We start from the raw sequence: 18,608 nt of genomic DNA on the forward strand, positions 1-18,608 counted from the left end.
AACCCATTATTATTATTATTATTGACCGAGGCTATCGATCCAAAGAGCCCCTCCGTAGACACAGGGGCTCCCAGGAGATCATCACGGTCACTTTTTAGAGAATGTCGGGATTCCTAGCCAGCCGTGGCGTGGGCACTGTGGCCAGGGACATCACCCGGCCAGCAGCGGCTGCCACACCATGGATCAGGTTATTAATTTGGCCGATGCTGCAGTCCAAATAATCGCTCTGATCCGGTGAGGTGGGGGCATCTTGCAGAGGAATAATCAGCGAGACGGCCAACACACCTGTGTAATTTGGAGACACGGCCCTCCACTCCAAGCCGGAATATTCTTATCAAAATATTCCAGCGTTTTCCCTGTCATGCGGAAGCAGGGGCAGAGGTTCTCCGCCCAGCCTGCTGCCTGTGCCAGGCTCTCATCGAGGGGGGGCACGCCGGGATATGAGGTCTCAGTACGGCCCGCACCCTCAGAATACCTACCATTCCTGCCACCGGAGCTCTCGTTTTCAGTGGCTGTTGCCACGACGCCTCCACACACTGCCAGATATCTGGCTACGGGGGCGAGACGAAAGCTGGTTGCGCCGGGCGGGCCGGACCGTAAAACCCCTCGCGGAGGGGATGAGGGACAGTCATGAGGGACAGGCACGGGTTTCCTGCAGGGGCGACTCCATTTGCTTGCCTGGAGGTAAGATACTTTGTATTTGTTTGTTTTTTTCGAATGCTTTTCTGGTCAGGTGTTGTCTCGCTCGCTGAAGAGAAAAGGATGACAGTCAGGAGGCGTACCCGCCTTATATACTGTGAGCCTGCGTGCGCATTCAGGTAGGCTCGCCCTGATTGGCCGGCTACGTTTATACAACTTCAGTGTGTAAACACTCGCGTATCTATAGGCGCATTCACACTGCGGTACTTTTCCCACAAAGGTTCATGTGAACTCTTTAGTTCTCATGAACTAAGTACAGATCGCGTTCACACTGGAAAAAGTCCCTGGGGGTGGATTAGGCAAATGAAGCCGCTGACGTCACTTGTTCTTCTTCTGCTTTGGGTTTACTGGCAGGCCGCAAACCACTTCACGGCGTATACTGCCGCCCAAAGTCCCCGGCCGGAAGTCCCCGGAGTTAGGGACTGGCTTCTACTGCAGCCTTCCGAGTAAATCGCCAGAACGCCGACACCTCCTCATCTCCAACACTCCCATGTTTTATTTTGTGTTGCCATAAGTTAGTCTCTCTGCGTTTCTGCGCTGGGCTAATGCTAATGCTAATGCGAGGATAATAAAATGGCGGCTTCACAAAACTTTTTGGGAGTTTTGCGGGGCGTGGTTTGCAATCCTTCCAGCCAATCAGAAATGTAGCTCTTTTCTCACAAAAGAGCCGCTCGAAAGTCCCTGCTCTCTAGCAGGGACTTTCGTGGGGGTAAAAAGGTTCACATTAACTAATTTTAGTACCGGCTCTTTTTGGTGTGAACGCGATAAAAGAGTTCACATGAACTAAATTCACATGAACCTTTGTGGGAAAAGTACCGCAGTGTGAATGCGCCTATTGATGAGAGTAGTAGGCTACCCATAGAGGGCGGAGCCTGAGTGAGATAGAACTGCAACACAGCGGCAACTCTCTTTATTTGCTGTAGTTTAGTAGATATCTACAAATAAGAGTCGATATTTTTCTAAGACCATTTAGTGCTTCACATAATAAAATAGAGAACGGCTGTTAGGCTGTTAGCTGTAGGTGCGTGTGTGTGGTAGCCTACAGTGTGTAGGTGTGTGTGTGGTACAGTGTGTGCGTAGATGCGGCAGACTAGGTCTCAGTTGGTTTGGTGTCCTCTGCTTACTACTTGTAAATAAAACTATTGGCCCGTAATTTATTTTCCTCATTGTAGCGACCAGAGAGGGGGGGGGATATATCCAGTCTCTGATTGTGTTACGTTATTATGAGAGTGCTCTGTTTGATTCTAAAATTGTATATATAAATATATACATATATATATATAGGCTATGTGTGTGTGTGTCCGCATCTGTAGCCTGTTGTTATTGTCTCATTATACCGCACTGTGAATTAATTAAAAGTAAATATATAAGTGGTCATGAACACATCTGTCCATCAGACAGAGGGCTGCCTCCTGTCATCATTAATGGACGTCTCTTTAAAATGACCACTCAGAGGAGAGGAGTTCTCATTTCTATAACCGCCTGCTGCTTCCCCTCCTCTCTCCTCGGTTCCCCTCCTCGGCTCCTCCGCTCGCATCTCCTGTGGGCGGGACTAAGTCTCGAGGATAGGAGTCGAGGAGGGGAGTTAGAGAAATGAGAAAGGGCCAAAGAGGGGTCCAGGGCAGGGAAACTCTTACAAATAATTTGATGGGAGTGCTTACTGCCTGGAAAATAAACACACGCGCACTCTCCTTTGGCCCTATTTGGACTGTCGCCCCTTCCGTCAGCCACACAAACAATCGACTACACAATGATCCAGTGTGCACCCACTCAGACATCCAGCTAACCCTGGAGGAGAGAAACAAACCAGGGGGAGGAGACTGCCCCTTGATCTTTACCCCGCTACCAATCTGCCCACTCTGGTGCGGCAATAAGATTAAGATTAAGATGGATTTGTATTAATCCCTCGTGGGGAAATTGTTTCTCTGCATTTGACCCATCCTAGTGTTAGGAGCAGTGTGCTGCCATTTTGAACGGCGCCCGGGGAGCAGTGTGGGGAACAAATCACATGACTTTCTTGTTAGGATTCCAGTAAGAGATGGTAGAAATGTGGATTTGTTTTAAATAGAAGATAGATCTGAGATGCTGTGTGGTTTTAATCCCCTTGTTTTAGTATATCTGCAGCGTTAATGCTTATATTAAAGCAAAATCAACTTATTACATCTGCTTTGATATGGCCATATCCAGTGGCGTTTCTATATGTGCAAAAGTGGTGGGGCACAAAAAACTTAGATGTCTATATATAAGCTACTGCAGAGAGGTTCATGGCTGGCGAGGCACTGGCACTGACTCTTCAGGTTTACAAATATTATATTTTGACCTAAATCAAAATATAATATTATTTTCAAAAGCTTTTTTGTCTGAAGCTTCAATTAATTTGAACTGACAGTTCAACAGAAGGATACCCAAAAAATGTAATTTTATCATTTAAATATTGAATTGTTCTCTCTTAGTAAGATCCCATTTTCAATAAAATTGTGGTCTTACCTTGACTTGAAGATGAAGTCCATTTGCCTGTCCTTCTGGACAAAAATCTCTATTACTTTTTTACTATCATATGATAAACTAATCGATAGATTTATGATTCGAAAATGATAAAAGTAGGATATTATCTGGCTGAACAAAACGTGCATTTATCTAACAGGTACTTTTCCCACAGATCTTATTTTGAGCTATTTTCTAAAATCCTATGGAGAAATGTCATTGCTTTTTTGTGGAGGGAAGCCATGCGCAGCTTACTTCCCGGTTTTAGGACGCGTCTCTCTCCTCCTCTTCACACACCACACTTTTCGCGGCACACGTACTTACAGCCAATCAGCTCTGAATTATGTGAGTTGACGTATGGTGGGGATGGCAGCTCTATACCCCTATGGTCATTATTTTTTGCCACACACATTAAATAGGAAAATACTCTGAGCATGCGTAGTATAGTTTTTCCAGTCACCGTTCACTTAGACAGTGAGAGGGAGGGGCAGGATCGGGTTTTGTGCCACATGGCTCTAAACAGCTCAATAGGCACACACTGTAGACACTAATTAGAAGATCACATACTAAAACAGCAATGTACAGACGAATCAGATGATTAAACATGATCTTAAAATATATTTTATATATATTTTAATTGACTTTTTGCATTTTGTTGTAATCATTATTGCAATACTTTCTGCTGACAAGGCTGTGCCCCACCTGCCCCTAATGACCAGTCGCCACTGGCCATATCATTAAACTTATTAAAATGGTCAGATATAGTTGAATTTCAAATCGCCCAATTAATGTTTAAAGCAAAAAACATAAAGAAAAATCAACTCCCAGGTAATATTCAAAAACATTTCACTAAAAGACAAGGGCATTATAACTTAAGGGGATTATTCCAATTCACACATGTTAGGGTGCGCACAACCAAGCAAGGTTTTTGTATTTCTGTTTGTGGGGTGAAGCTCTGGAACAGTTTAAACGAGGAGCTCAAGGGATGTCTGAACTGAAAACTGTTTTAAAAAAGGTATAAGGACATGATTTTAACAAGATATAGGGAAGACGCTTTTTAATTATAACTGGGTGTTTGCAGTTTATTTATTTATTTGGTTTGTTATTTTATCTGTTCTTGAATATCATTTACCTCTGTAATGTATTTGTTAGTTTCTTTGTTTGTTTATTTATCTGCTTATTTTTCTATTTAGTTGTTGTGTAAACTTCTTCCCACCCCTTTTCGGATGTGTAATTAAGTAGAGTAATATTTTTGTATATCAATTTGACACTGCTTATTTTTTGTATTTTATAATGATTCTCATGTTAATTTTTTTATTATTGTTTTACATATTCGAAACAAATCTGATCAAATCAAATCAAATACTACAATGTGGCATTGCTGCAGACATAACACAGGGCTGGCGGTTTGTAATAACAATTAAATATTTTCAGTGACAGTTGAGATTGAGTCACACATCAAGGCTTCAGGTATAGCTACAATGAGCGCTAAACCACAAACACATACCTAAATGTGAACATGAATCTGTTTGGCCAGACTTGACACTTTGATATGTTGAGTATTCGTCTCATCACACTTCAAAGGCTTTTTCTGTTTAGTGGATATGAACGACACTTTGCAATCATTCACAACATCTCACAGAGAAGTGTGACAAGTGGTCAGAAATGTACCTGTGTGACAGAATAATTTGTTTTTCTGATTAAACTTTTTTACAATAAAAAAAAACATGATATGTAGCTCTTCTCAAATCTTCTCTACTAATGCAACACTTTTAATTCTCCCTTAAATAAAGTAGATTATCAAAACTAAGCCGTGTTTGGTAACATCAGCCACTACAGGCCTATTCGGGGGAGCTGCTGAACACAATCCGGTTTCCCTCACTGGGGCTTAAATCTGTGTGTGTGGCAGAGACGTTGATCCATGTGGCGTCTACCAAGAGATTTTCACCTGCTCAGGCCCAGAGGGGATCTGTGGTTACTGAGTCAACCGATCATCTTCATTTTCACAGCACAGAAGATGCCAACAATGTTGTTACGTCTTGTGTGTAAGCTGCTGTAAGCACCATTGTTATATTTACGGGAGGGTTGTCACCTTTATTTGCTTTCTAGGTTTATCAATTTCTCTTATATTTAGCAAGTGGTGGAAGAAGTATTCCAATAATGTATTTCAAAGTTACAATGCTCAGTATAGAAATACTTAAAGTAATTTGTTCAAAATTCCACTTCAGTGATCCTGAACTAGACGTAATAGCAACAAAATGTATCCAAAGTACTCATAATGCAGTGGCTACTGTCAGTGTTATGCAAGTAAAGCGTTGGCTCATAAATATTGATATATCAATAGGCACTTTAATAAGGTCATTATTCAAGGTGGCACACATTAACTTAAAACGCCTTATCGCCTTATGTACCCAACGGCAGGAAGGGATTTAATCTGGATATCTAAAATCTAGTAAAAAGTAATCACCAAATAAATGTGAAAAAATACTTGGTCAGTAGTCCTAGTTTAGAGACCTCTCTTTACCCACAACAATATCTCCCTCTAGTGGAGAATATTTTAAAATAGCATCACCATTCTCTTCTGTAAAGTAAAATATGTTCCTGAAACGCTGTGATTGAGTGTTTCCGTATGCATAGGTCATTAATGAGAAGCAAAGGTAGTGACAGGGTTAAAATGTTTTACTGTAGTGCTACAGTACGCAACAGGTATGAATGAAAACATTGGGCAACATTATGTTCTCTGTGGTATTGTTCCGTATGACAAACATATCTGGCATGTAGAATCCCCACAACATGGCAGTAGAGTAGAAAACAGAATCAAGAATGAAAAGAACAAAGAAATTAAAAGGTGTAAAGCATTCAAAGAGTCGACTTCCTTCTTGTGCTCTCCGATTCTCTCCCATTGGGTCTATCAGTACTGGCAATGGAGACTGAAATGTAAGGGTTTAAAAACCAGTAAAAACCAGGATCACAGATCTGGCTTTGTATAGCACAACTGTAATGGCTTACTCGCACACATGTGCTCCCTCACACTGACACATACACACATACATACAGACATGACAAACCCACACCCTGGGAGAGCGATTGTCACCCTTGGCCTCCGTCCTCCAAGCTGAATTAGATTAGGAAAGTCAAGGTTAATCACCCAATAAATACATTCTGAAATCTCTTTTTAAACACGGTCCTTGAGACAAATATATACAAATTGATTAAAAAGAAAAAACAAACAACAAAGTGTTTACATCTTAAAACAGTCACTTGAACGTGGTGTGGACCAAGATGCACACAAAATCCTTCCATTAGGCCGAAATATTACATTTTATTTCTTGTGTTTTCACGCATTCCTTCCATCATCACTCTACTCTTCGATGTGACTGATTGTATACACACTAGTGTCATGGTCTAGACCAAAAACAGTGCTATGCTATTATCACTCTTTACTACAGGCACACAAATACAAAGACACTATGTGACTCTCTGCCATGCCTCATTCCCAGTAGTGTCCTTCCTATGTGTCACTACAAACACACACAGTGCTTCCTGTAAACAAGTACTCTTTGTCCTTTCGGATTATAAATACTGTTTTGGTAAAATCATCATTAAAAGACGAGACGGAGTGTATTTGAGCTTACATCCATACAAAACACACAGAATTGCACTGTTGGAAGATATTCCTTCTCCGTTTAGTTATGTTTTTCTTTTTTTTGGCTTCAGCGTTAAGGCCCAAATCTGGAGTGGAAGGGGCTTATCTGCCTACTGTACTGTAGGTAGGAACAACACACATACAGGCACACTGACAGATAAACAGTATTGCAGGGCAATATAAAAAGATACTAAGGAATGGTGAAACATCCTCTTTGTCATTTTGCAAAATCATTCTTTATCATACATGTCATCTTTATTTTAATCAAAAATCTTTACAGCCGTGCTCTCTCATCCCTCCTTTCCTGTCCAAAGTGCGTGGGTGCCGGTGCTGTTTCAGTCTGGCTACACCAGGGGGTGCTGTTCCTCTCTCAGATGACTGACAGGCGGTGGCTGTGGCTGTGTTTATTGCTTTAGTGTCCATGCTCCTCCCCTCTCAGAGGAAACTAAAGGGGACAAAGTTGCTCTCCAATCACTGATCTGAGGTCTCTGCCGTCATCTGCTGATTGGAGTCTGTGCTTTTTTTTTTTTGGTGGGATCTGATGCCAGATCAGTGCTGGAGGGAAACCTGTCCCTGAAGAGTGGGCTCAGGTGAAGACGTAGTTGAGGAGGAGCTGTGAGAGGAGCAGGACACAGAGGACGAGACAGTGACGGCCCGTTAGCGACACACCGTCATCCGTCGCCCTCTGACGAGTCAACTGACGGCTCAGAGCCACCAGGTTCCTACGGGGGGGGTGAACACAGGTTAGAACATGCTTAGCAGGAACTAAGCCTACACAATAGGCGCGTTCACACCAAGTACTTTTCCCACAAAGGTTCCTGAGAACTACGATTTAGTTGCGTTCACACCAAAAAGTCCCAGGAACTAAATTAGTTCTCGAGAACCTTTTTTACCCCCTTTTCAGTCCCTGCTAGAGAGCAGGGACTTTCGTGGGAGAAAAAGGTTCCTGTGTCTGATTGGCTGGGCGGAATGCAAACCACGCCCCGTCAAACTCCCAAAAACGTTTGTGAAGCCGCCATTTTATTATCCTCGCATTGCATTCGATTGCATTATTAGCATTAGCATTAGCCCAGCGCAGAAACGCAGAGCAGTGGTTGCGTTAGACTTTTTCGTTGTCCGTCATTTTGACGGACAGGATCGTAAAATTTCCGTCATAATCCATTATTACCCGTCATTTTATTTTTCATGTTTTAATGATGAGATGAGACATATTTAATATTTATGTTTGGGTACTGAGCAGCAAATGTTCATTCATTCATTTTTTTTTATGATTCATACAGAACTTTTAAGGGCATGGAGAAAAAAAAAGATGAACAGAGACACCGACCGTGTGGTCACTTTTCATGTCAACACGAACATGAATGATTTATTTGTTCCTGCACTGACAGCAGAGGCCGCTAAAAACACCGCGACCATTGTGCCTAAACAGGCAAATATGAACAATGCCATCGTTTTAAATGAGACAATTACAATCAAAAATATGAACAAAACATTTACAAGAACAACTCAATTGATCTGCTGTAGCCTAGCCTGAACGCTGATTTCTGCATCGCCGTGCACCCTCGGACAAATCCGTTACTCATCTTAGCTTTTCTACAGATGTCGCAGAACATTTTGCCATCTTCCCTCCTCCGCCACTTAAACTCTTGTTCCCACTGAATCCGGTACTCCCGCTTGAACTCCTTGCCACTTGCTTGCCCCTCTGCCGCTGGCTGAACGTTGTCAGTTTTAGTCTTACTGGTATGTCCTTCATCCTCCACCGCATCAATCCCTCTTTTTTCACCTCGTTTATCCACACCATCACAATTACTGGGCTTATTAAAAAAGCTTCGGACGATCAGCTGCCGTGACATTTTGCGATTGCTAAAGCCGGTTAAACAACGAGGTAATCAACGAGATCAAAAACAAGACTAGAGAATAGCTACTTAATATACACACACTCGCCATCAACTGGACAGGGGTGTGAATGACTAAATAATAGTTACAGACTACAGTAGAGTACAGTAGATCGCCCTCAGTCGACCTGGCCACTAAGGATGTAATATAATGTGGGCCGCTGGTGGACATTTTGGCGCTGTTTCGAGTTGTGTTCTAATCTGTCAAAATGACGGACTGCTTTCAGATTTTTGCTTTCAGACGGAAAATATTCGGTTAACGCGACCATGACGCAGAGAGACTAACTTATGACAACACAAAATAAAACATGGGAGCGGTGGAGATGAGGAGGTGTCGGCGTTCTGGCGATTTACTCGGAAGGCTTCAGTAGAAGCTGCTGGGAGTAGCAGCTTCTACTGAAGCCAGTCCCCAACTCCGGGGACTTCCGGCCGGGGACTTTGGGCGGCAGTATACGGCGTGAAGTGGTTTGCGGCCTGCCAGTAAGCCCAAAGCAGAAGAAGAAGAAGAAGTGACGTCAGCGGCTTCATTTGCCTAATCCTCCCCCAGGGACTAATTTCCGGTGTGAACGCGATCTGTACTTAGTTCATGAGAACTAAAGAGTTCTCAGGAACCTTTGTGGGAAAAGTACTTGGTGTGAACGCGCCTAATGTTAAATCAATATGAAATATGTTGAAAACAACCCTAAGAATTAATCTTATTTAGAGTTGTGCATTTTTTATTATTATTATATTTTATAATTATGGGTATTTAATTACAGATGCACTGACACCATTTTCTATTCAACCAATGATCGAAGCAAAAGTTGGAGTTTCCAGTTCTGCTTTTAAATAAAAAAACGGAAAATTGCTTTTATCCAACAAAAAAAGCAATACATCACATTATGCTACGCCCTACATGTGTGTGTGCAGGTCAGTGTGTGTCATTTTCACCTCTGGATGTCCTGCTGTGTCTTCTGTATGGATGTGATGGAAGCCTCTATCAAGGCGATGTCCTTCACCTCTTTATTGCACCGTGCACACTGGTTTGAGAATCCTGAGGAACATGACAGGCGAGAACATGAGACTTGTGCAGCTCGATATAAGACTGTTAGTTTCGATTGTGTGCGTTTGCCTCACCTTCGTTGTCCGAGGACTCGTGTGTGGGTTCTGGTGTGGTGCTGCTGCTCTCCGTGTTCTGGCTGCAGCTGGACGGCTGGCTGCTGGCCTTCCTTCGTTTCCCATTCATCTCGGCCTGGGAGGAAGCAGAATAGATACGTTTTAGTTGTGTGCGCAAGAAGTACGAAAAAAAGAGGCTCCTCATGCCTGTCAGTGATTTTGAAGCAACTAAATACTGGGTACAGTCTGGCTTGAGAGTGTGATGGAAACGTCTGAAGCAATGGAGACGAAACTCAGAGAGACACGAGGAGAGCAGGAACTTTGATGGCAAACACTGATGATTTATTTGGAGCTTTGGCCGGAGAATTCACAAGACATGTGCTGTGCCACGAGCTGACACAGCGGTTGCCAAACCAATTCTGAAGATCTCTACCCCAGACCCATGCATTTAGCTAGTTCTGAGAGAAGAATCAACATTGTGCATAACAAGATAAAACCATAACACTAGGGCTGTGCAATTAATCGTATTTTAATCGCGATTACGATTATGGCTTGCGACGATTATGAAAACAGCATAATTGACAAAATACGATTATTTTGCTGGGTGCGCTTCACCCCTCCCTAAAAGCCCACTCGGCCACGTGGGAGTGATATGTGTTGTGAGTGTTCAGCGCAAGCGCAGATGTCAGAACAAGAGCAGCAACTCGTTAAAAAGAAGGGTACAACTATTTCCACTATTTGGAAGTACTTTGGCTTTCAGGAGTCCGACGTGGAGCAAAACAAAGTACAGTGCAGGATTTGTTACCAGGTTGTGTTGGCACCACACACTAACACAACCAATCTCTTTAATCATCTGAAATACAACCACAAAGTGCAATACGACCGGGCAATAATACAACAAAAAGCAGATGCCGCTCGACTTCATTCACAACATCATCACAGTCATCGATTCAGGACGCATTGTACAGAGCAACGGCCTACGCGACGAGCTCGCAGAGACACAGAGATATTACAGGTGCCATTACATTTCACATTGCTAAAGATATGTGCCCAGTTAGCACTGTTAGCAACCAGGGCTTTAAGCAACTTGTCAACACGTTGGACAAGCGTTACGCGATGCCGTCTCGGTATTATTTCAGCAGGTCTGCGCTGCCTGCGCTATGTGACAAATGCCGTGGGGAAGTTGAGAGAGATGTGGCTTCAGCTGACTACTTTGCCACCACAACATACCTATGGTCTAGCCCAGGGGTGCCCAACCAGTCGATCGCGAGATGTGTCTAAAAATAGAACAACAATATTCTGTTTTATCGTTAATGTCCTGTAACATAATCTTCCTGTGCCAGAATAATGCACTTGAACGCATCAAAGCTTTGTGATTGGCCGGCGTCACCCCATGTGTCGGGGCGTGGCTGAGGGTCTTCAGTACAGGTGGCAATATTGTCACCTGCCTGCGCTCATCTCTGAAACCAGACCATGTAAACAGGCTGGTGTTTCTTGCGAACAATCTTTAAGAGATGACATGAGCAGCCCTACCAGCATTTGCCATGGTGGCCAAAACATTTTTATTTGGTCTTAAATTGTAGTTCAACATTTATTTCCTGTTACTTCTGGACCATGACGGTTGGCCAGCCTTCAACGTTTAACTGAGTGGAATATGTTGAATATGTTTTACCAAAAATGTTGGCTATATGTTAAGGAGTTTTCAGTAGGTTGTGACAGTGCACTGCAACATGTTTGATTTCATTTATTTTGGTCTAATTTATTTTTATTTATCATATTAATATATGTTTAGTATGGTTTTGGAAGTGCGCTCCAACATATTTGTTGATCTTGTTTATTGGTAAAATATTATTTGTTTTAAAGTTCAATAAATGGTCAATGAATAATCGTCAAAATAATCGTGATATCAATTATTGACCCAAATAATCGTGATTATGATTTTTGCCATAATCGCACAGCCCTACATAACACCTCTATCAGCTGACGCCAACAGGCAGGAACAGGGAGACAAAACACTGAGAGGGCAGCTGTGCTCAGTGAGGGGAGTACAAACTGATAAACTGGGTCAAAGTTATGGGCCTAGGAAAATATTTCCCCAACAGAGAGGAACAGTACGGACTTCCTTTTGGTGAAATGTCAATGACACATCAATAATAGATCAACACAGCCCTGGCATGAAGGTGAGCGATTGTTCCGACTGACCTTCTGCTGGCTGGCCCAGCTGTGGCTGTAGGAGAGGCCGTTGTGTTGCCTCTGGCTCCTCTCGTGCGTCTGAACCACTCCGTCCTTCTCAAACTGAACCAAACAGCGCTCAGGGTCCCACGGCCGAGTGCTGCCAAATATACAAAATAAAATAAGATTTGGATTCAGTCTAATTTAAATGTTATTATTTCCATGTTCTTAATCTACAGCTCAAACAATATACTGACCAAAAATCTAGGCTAAAAAAATGAAAAACAGTGAGTGCCATCTCCTGTGTTTTATTTGCTTTCTGTGAGTGTGTTCATACTCCATGTGCCTGTAGGTCCACTCGGAGGTGACGGGGTCCTGATGGAAAAGTCTGGAGGTGGAGGGCTTGTCTCCTCTCTCCCTGGCCTCGGTCCGCTGAGCTTCCTCCAGCACAAACTTCTCCTGGGTGGCCCGCAGCTGGTCCCGGTCCATGATGGCGCTGGTCACATGCTGCCACAGTCTGCCGGAGCATATTGAAAAGACATGAGCACACTGACGTATATTGGAACAGTAATGGAATGTTACTAAGTACATTAACTCAAGTACTATACTTCAGTACACGTCTGAGGTACTTGTGCTTTACTTATGTCATTCATCTTAATCCTTTGAATTTATAACATTTCAGAGGGAATTATCGTACTTTTACTATACTACAGTGATTCAACATTAAGTAACGGAAAAAAAGAAGAAGAAAATATGATATAAAATTGGCTCCAAATTTCCAAACCACTACAACAAAATCCTCCAATATATATTCATTGGTGATATTTCAAAAATGTATATGATATTTTGGATAAAAATGTCTTTCTGCATAATGAGTTATTTTACTTTTGGTACTTTAAAGTACATAGTGCTGTTAATTCGTCTGAACTTTTACTTCAGTAACATTTTGTATGTGGGATTTTTACTTGTAAAAGAGTATATATAGACTGTGGAATGTCTACTTTTAAGTGAAGGACCACCACTGTATTTTACATTTAAGTGCTTTTTTAAGTGAGTAGCAGTGTTGTAGTATTTTTTATTTTACCTTGTCAAGCACAGATGTGGCTGCATGTTATCTATTTAGGTGTGCCAGCTCCAGAGCACTGGCATTGTGCATAAGAACTCACTGACACACCTGATGGGATGCCACTGTCTGACATAAGAATTGACTTGAGATAAAAGCACGTGCTGTTTACCTTTCAGACTCGAACTCTCCCTGCTGCTCTATTTGGACCACTTGTCTCTTGAGGCGGCTGCTGCGAATGTCTGAGCTCGGGTTCCACAACGTCTCCTGCTGGCCCGAGCGCTTCTCGTTGATGAACACCTCACCGTCCTGAATAAAGCAAAGAAAACCCAATGTTCAGTCCTATCCCATGGGGAAATCCAGAACATATTTATTGTTTTTTATTATCAATTTAACTAATAGAGTGGTGCAGGGATGACGTATTTTTGTAGGCCGACCCAGAAGTAAGTTGCGCATGGGTTCCCTCGACAAAAAATCAATGGGATTTCTCCATAGGATTTTGGAATATTGTAAAGAATAAGATCTGTGGAAAACGAACCTGTTTGATAAATGAACGTTTTGTTCAGCCGGATAATCTCCACGTATGTATGTACAATATAATTTTCGAATCATAAATCTAATCGATAGATTTATAATTAGAAAATTATAAAAGTACAGACATGTGGAGATTATCCGGCTGAACAAAACGTGCTTGCTTTTTTGTCCAGGGAACCCATGCGCAGCTTACTTCCGGGTCGGCCTACAAAAATATGTCATCCCTGCACCACTCTATTGTAAAAAGATGAAATTCATTTTCAAACTATACAACGCGTTCTTACTTATTCCTGCAGCCCCCTGTGGACTCCTCTTACTACCAGTTATTCTGCCTCTGTTTACAACAGAGAATCACTAAATACTGAGTTGCAGCGAGTAAGTGGCAGAGAAGGATGCTGAAAGATTCACTTAAAAAGGGAGATTGAGATTGGAGGTGGGGATTAGAGTGCTAAAACCTGGATAAAAGCTCTCACCCAGTGTCCATCCACGGTGGCCAGTTGCTCCTCTCCCACACAGATCTTCCCGCTGATCTGATTGACAGAGCAGGCGCCTCCAAGGAAAGGCTGCAGTCAAAGTGTGAACATCTTTACTGAAAATGCTGTTATCGCATAATGCAGAGTATGTATAAATATATAAGAAAAAAAACGTACCTTGAGTTTGAATTCCAGCTCTGTGAAACATTTGGTTTTCTCACACTCGATGGTGACCTTGCCACCGAGCTCTAGCGTCATAGTGCCGTACAGAATACCTACAGGAGGACAGATACAGTGCGACAGATCAGTAAACACAACATAGATGAGAACAACTACATCCTGTTGGCAGTCAAAAGATCAGTAACATTGCCTGTGTCAAATAATTTATGATCTAGGTACGGTAGTGAGTGGCCGGACTGTAACACAAGATAAAGACTGTAATTTACAACATGACCGTATCCACTCGGTGAATAAATGGACACCCGACCCGGCTTAGATTGCACTCAGCATCCATCTCTAATGTTGGCTGTCTGCCACGTGAGAGTTCATGTTCAGAGCGGAGTGCTATTGATTTCCAGTAGCTCAGACACATTAGGCTACAACAGATGGCTGCAAAAGTTACAGCCCACACATGATTTGTCACAGAACACAGAAGCCATCGCATCCATGAAAGAACAGTTATTATTTTTAAGAAAATCGTCTGTATTTTCTATCCCTGACCTTATTTTTGTAAGACTTTCTGTCTAAGTGACTAATGGGGAAAACAATTTTTGAATTGTGTCCGGTATTCATCGAGAGTGCTTTTGAAGTTAGCCGCAAAACGGGCTGTAATGTAATCTTTGGGTCAATTCTGCATAAACTAAAAATAGCTTTTTTTGCAGGCTCGGATTTGTCTTATTAGATGTCAGACAAAATTATAAAAAAGGACCCTAGTGAGAAATTCAACATTTTTCTTTACAAATATTAGTCAAACGGACAGTGAAGGTGACTGTTACATGTTGAATAACTACACATTTTGATTGTTATAACAATATAGGATTAAGAGGGACATTACTCAACAACACTCAAATTGACCTTAAATTGTTTTGAACACACAAGTTAGTGGGGAAGTTCATTATATTTTCCTATAGGGGTATTACCTTTGCAGTGAGCATACGGCATGGTGATGACATACTCCTCATCTCTTCCCAGGAACAGGAGCCTGGCTTTTCCATCCAGAATAGCTGACAGAGAGTTACCTACAATAAAGAAGCACAAGAATAACATTTCCTTATAAATCCCCGTTATAAAGATTATCCCGACAGACCTTGAAGCAGAACCACATTGTTTTGTCCTTGCATGACTTTGAAATGTGTGAATGTGTTTTGGTCGCACCAGACAAACAGATTACATATTGTAGTGTGTTGTGTACCATAGAACTTGGACTTGGCCAGGATGCTACCACTGATAGAATAACCGTCCTTCCTATTGCAGATATAAAAGGCAGAGATGGGCGGATGGTGGGACACCTGGCAGAAGAAAGAGAGAGCCATGTGAGCAACAGTGTGAGAAAGGAGTCAGATACCCTCTGACAGCTAACATGTGTAAAAATGACACAAAGCAATGGTGTGCATTTCAACTATTCTAGGAGTGAAGCTGGTTTTTACCTGTTCAGCTATGTAGAAAGTGCAGCTGTCGGTTTGAGGATGAAGCCAGCAGCAGCGAAACGTTTCCCCCAGGATTGGGTTGTAAGGCTTCTTTAGACCCTGAAATGCAAATACATACATACACTTTGGTATCAGATTGAAAACGTGTACAGCATTGCAGGGAGAAGGCCCTGTGGATGTTCCAATACTGATTAAAGGTTACAGAGGTTGTTAAGCATTTACCCATCCACCTTCAGGGAACTTCCTAGATTTAGTTCTACCAAAGCATGTTGAGCCGGCCCAGTTTAATCTACAGGCCTTAGCTGCAGGCTCATGATGGGTGATTTTGCTGCCACTGAGAATATAAACTCCTAACGAGTAGAGAGAAACAAGCTTCTGCTGTCAGTTTCATTGCACAAATCGACCCAGGGCAGTCGTTTGTGGGGCAAGCCAAGAAAGCACAGAAATTGATGTCAGAGGATGTGAAGCCAAAAAAAGGGCAGTCTAACTGCAAACACAAAGAGAAAATCTCCCAGGGCTCCTAAAATGACTGCTTCCAAGTGAAACTGAAAAAGCTGAATGGAGAAATAAACAGAGTGCTTTGGCTCTGGTTACTGCTGAAATAGTCAAATGGAATTTGATAGACCCCTAAGCTGTAGTTTTTCTACGTTTACCCTATTTTATTTAGTAATACTAAAGAATTCAATGGAAAAGAAGTAATTATTTTGTTTGTGTCAGATCTTTTTCACGTAACTATACTTAGAGGTACATATGGTATAGCTGCCATCATCATCTCTGAAATGTCAAAAACAGGTGCCTCTTTTAATCAAGAGTCTCCAATATGATGGCCACAACAAGCCATCTGGTAAAATAGTGAAAATAAATCTTACCTTTGGCTTCTTGTAGAAACCAGACAAGTACCATCTCAGCACCTGCTTGATCCGACCATATGCGCTCTCCTCGAGTGCAGCTCTGTGGCAAGAGAGATTGTAAATGAGACAAAACAATTCTAACAAGTAAAGCAGACATAATAAAGCTTGTCTTTATCAGACTTTTAAGGAAAATGCTCAAATGTGTGCACTCTTATGGACAGACACACAAACAAGGTATAGTGACTTTAAGTGACTGACTGTGAGAGCAGGTCAGCGTGGTAGTAGTAGTCAGACAGCTTGTCCAGGAAGGAGCGGGGCTCCAGGATGAAGGTGGGCAGCACCACCTTGGACAGATCCATGCCGGGGCGCAGCTGTTTCAGCAGGGTCCAGATCAGACCCTTGTTCTCCTCTGATACAGTCTCTACCTGGGACGCCTCCCCAGCCTGAAGTAACAACAGAGAGACATGAGCGAGGAGACCTTATTGGTTAAACTTTGGTCAGAGTCCTGGGTTGAGACACCAGGGACATGCACTATGAAGGACATCCCTGAAGTATTACAAACATGGCTTCAGAACACAAAGGAATACCCAAATCTTCAAAACACTGAATATGCATTTGTTTTTGCCTTTTTTTATAACATTAGAGCCTGCTGTGAGGGATCTGTAACTTAAACAAAACATGGCAGAGCTTCCTTCATAAAAGATGTAATGGTAAACCCACCTCAGCCATCTCCTCTGTGCTCTGCTCCACATAGGCTGTGGCCTGTGGCCCGGGGGACAGCTCGTCTGATTGGTCCATGTCGCTCTCTTCTGTCACCCTTCCACCGTTCTCATTGGCCGCGGTGTACCAGTCATCGTGAGTCTCGCGCTCCGATTTGTCTGAAAAGCCGTCATGCTCCATGTGGTGATTGCCCAGCAGCACAGTATCATTTAACCTAATGGCAAAAGAAGAGAACACCAAGGTTAGAATTATAATAAGCCTGATATTCAACAGTTTTACTGCTACTGCAGCATAGAAGAGGATTTCCTCGTCTGGAAATGATGTAATCAATTACATATGAAGAATAATCACAGGATTTAATGAGGCAGTTCCCTTGTAAAATAAATGTGTGTATTGATCTTTGACAGGTTGTATCTTAATCAATTTAAACTGGTGTCATGAGTGGCTCTTACAATGCCAGCATGTCATTACATGGGAGCATTCAATTAGGGGAGGAAGCATAAGGGAGTTAATGACCGTGGTTAGACATTAAAGAAGAGTAACATTGCATAACATCACAAAAATCTTATTTAAATATAGTTGAGTGCTGTCAAAGCTTTTATGATTAGCTCATCAGTAAGGCTGTCTATAAAAACCTGTCACAGACTTGTGAGAAAGACAGAAATAACCCAAAGTGAACTTTAAAGGCTCTGAAGGGCCTCTAAATGTTTATTGAATCTGTAATCGAACCGTTTCGTCCCCACGGCTGTGCTCCTCATTGCATTAGAGATTATCAGATAAATAAAACTGGCAGGGCTGGATGTATTCAGTAAATCTGACCTACTGGTTGCCAGGACAACTAGGCCACTCCCCATTTATTTGGTCTGAATGTGGCTGGCCAAAAATGAGGGGACACATGCTGTACATGTATGCAAAAACATGCATATTTAAGAGATACAAACTACAGCTTATGCTTTGGAATATGGAACTTTTCAGTCTTGGAAACATCAAAACCAGATCTTACATCTGTCAGCACCGAAATAACCAGAGCAAAGTTAAAAACAGAAAGGGGAACTGATTTACGGAGTCATGAATCAGCTTGTAAAAAAATCCAAGGAAAGGAGAAGAGAGAATAACAGAGGGAAAAAGGGACAGACGGGGTGAAATCAATCTAATAGGGAACATCATGCTTCCAATCCTACAGCCATTTTACAAGTCAGACAGTGGACGTCTGTGTGTTGTGGTGGGGGCCTGTCCCGAAACACATTCACAAGGACACATATGTAGAGACAGAAACGAAAGCAAGTGCAGATCTTATCCCTACTATGTGTTGCTATTTCACAATACTCCA

At 42.3% G+C, this 18,608-nt stretch overlaps 1 protein-coding gene across 3 annotated transcripts in view; it reads right to left on the reverse strand.

Annotated features, from left to right (window-relative positions):
* Positions 1-5,844: 5,844 nt before the first annotated feature.
* Positions 5,845-18,608, reverse strand: part of osbpl5 (oxysterol binding protein-like 5) — a 71,785-nt gene continuing 59,021 nt past the window's right edge. For all 3 annotated transcript variants that reach the window (XM_034215879.1, XM_034215878.1, XM_034215877.1), the window contains 14 exons: positions 17,279-17,492; positions 16,817-17,001; positions 16,577-16,658; positions 15,708-15,806; positions 15,473-15,569; positions 15,201-15,299; positions 14,239-14,336; positions 14,062-14,151; positions 13,227-13,363; positions 12,329-12,508; positions 12,022-12,151; positions 9,841-9,955; positions 9,655-9,757; positions 5,845-7,551 (listed from right to left, as the gene is read on the reverse strand). In XM_034215879.1, the coding sequence (XP_034071770.1) occupies positions 7,416-7,551; positions 9,655-9,757; positions 9,841-9,955; positions 12,022-12,151; positions 12,329-12,508; positions 13,227-13,363; positions 14,062-14,151; positions 14,239-14,336; positions 15,201-15,299; positions 15,473-15,569; positions 15,708-15,806; positions 16,577-16,658; positions 16,817-17,001; positions 17,279-17,492 (1,765 nt within the window). In that variant the 3' untranslated portion in view covers positions 5,845-7,415. The remainder of the gene's footprint in view (positions 7,552-9,654; positions 9,758-9,840; positions 9,956-12,021; positions 12,152-12,328; positions 12,509-13,226; positions 13,364-14,061; positions 14,152-14,238; positions 14,337-15,200; positions 15,300-15,472; positions 15,570-15,707; positions 15,807-16,576; positions 16,659-16,816; positions 17,002-17,278; positions 17,493-18,608) is intronic.

This window comes from Gymnodraco acuticeps, unplaced genomic scaffold, assembly GCF_902827175.1.
Source record: "Gymnodraco acuticeps unplaced genomic scaffold, fGymAcu1.1, whole genome shotgun sequence".
Taxonomy (NCBI): domain Eukaryota; kingdom Metazoa; phylum Chordata; class Actinopteri; order Perciformes; family Bathydraconidae; genus Gymnodraco; species Gymnodraco acuticeps.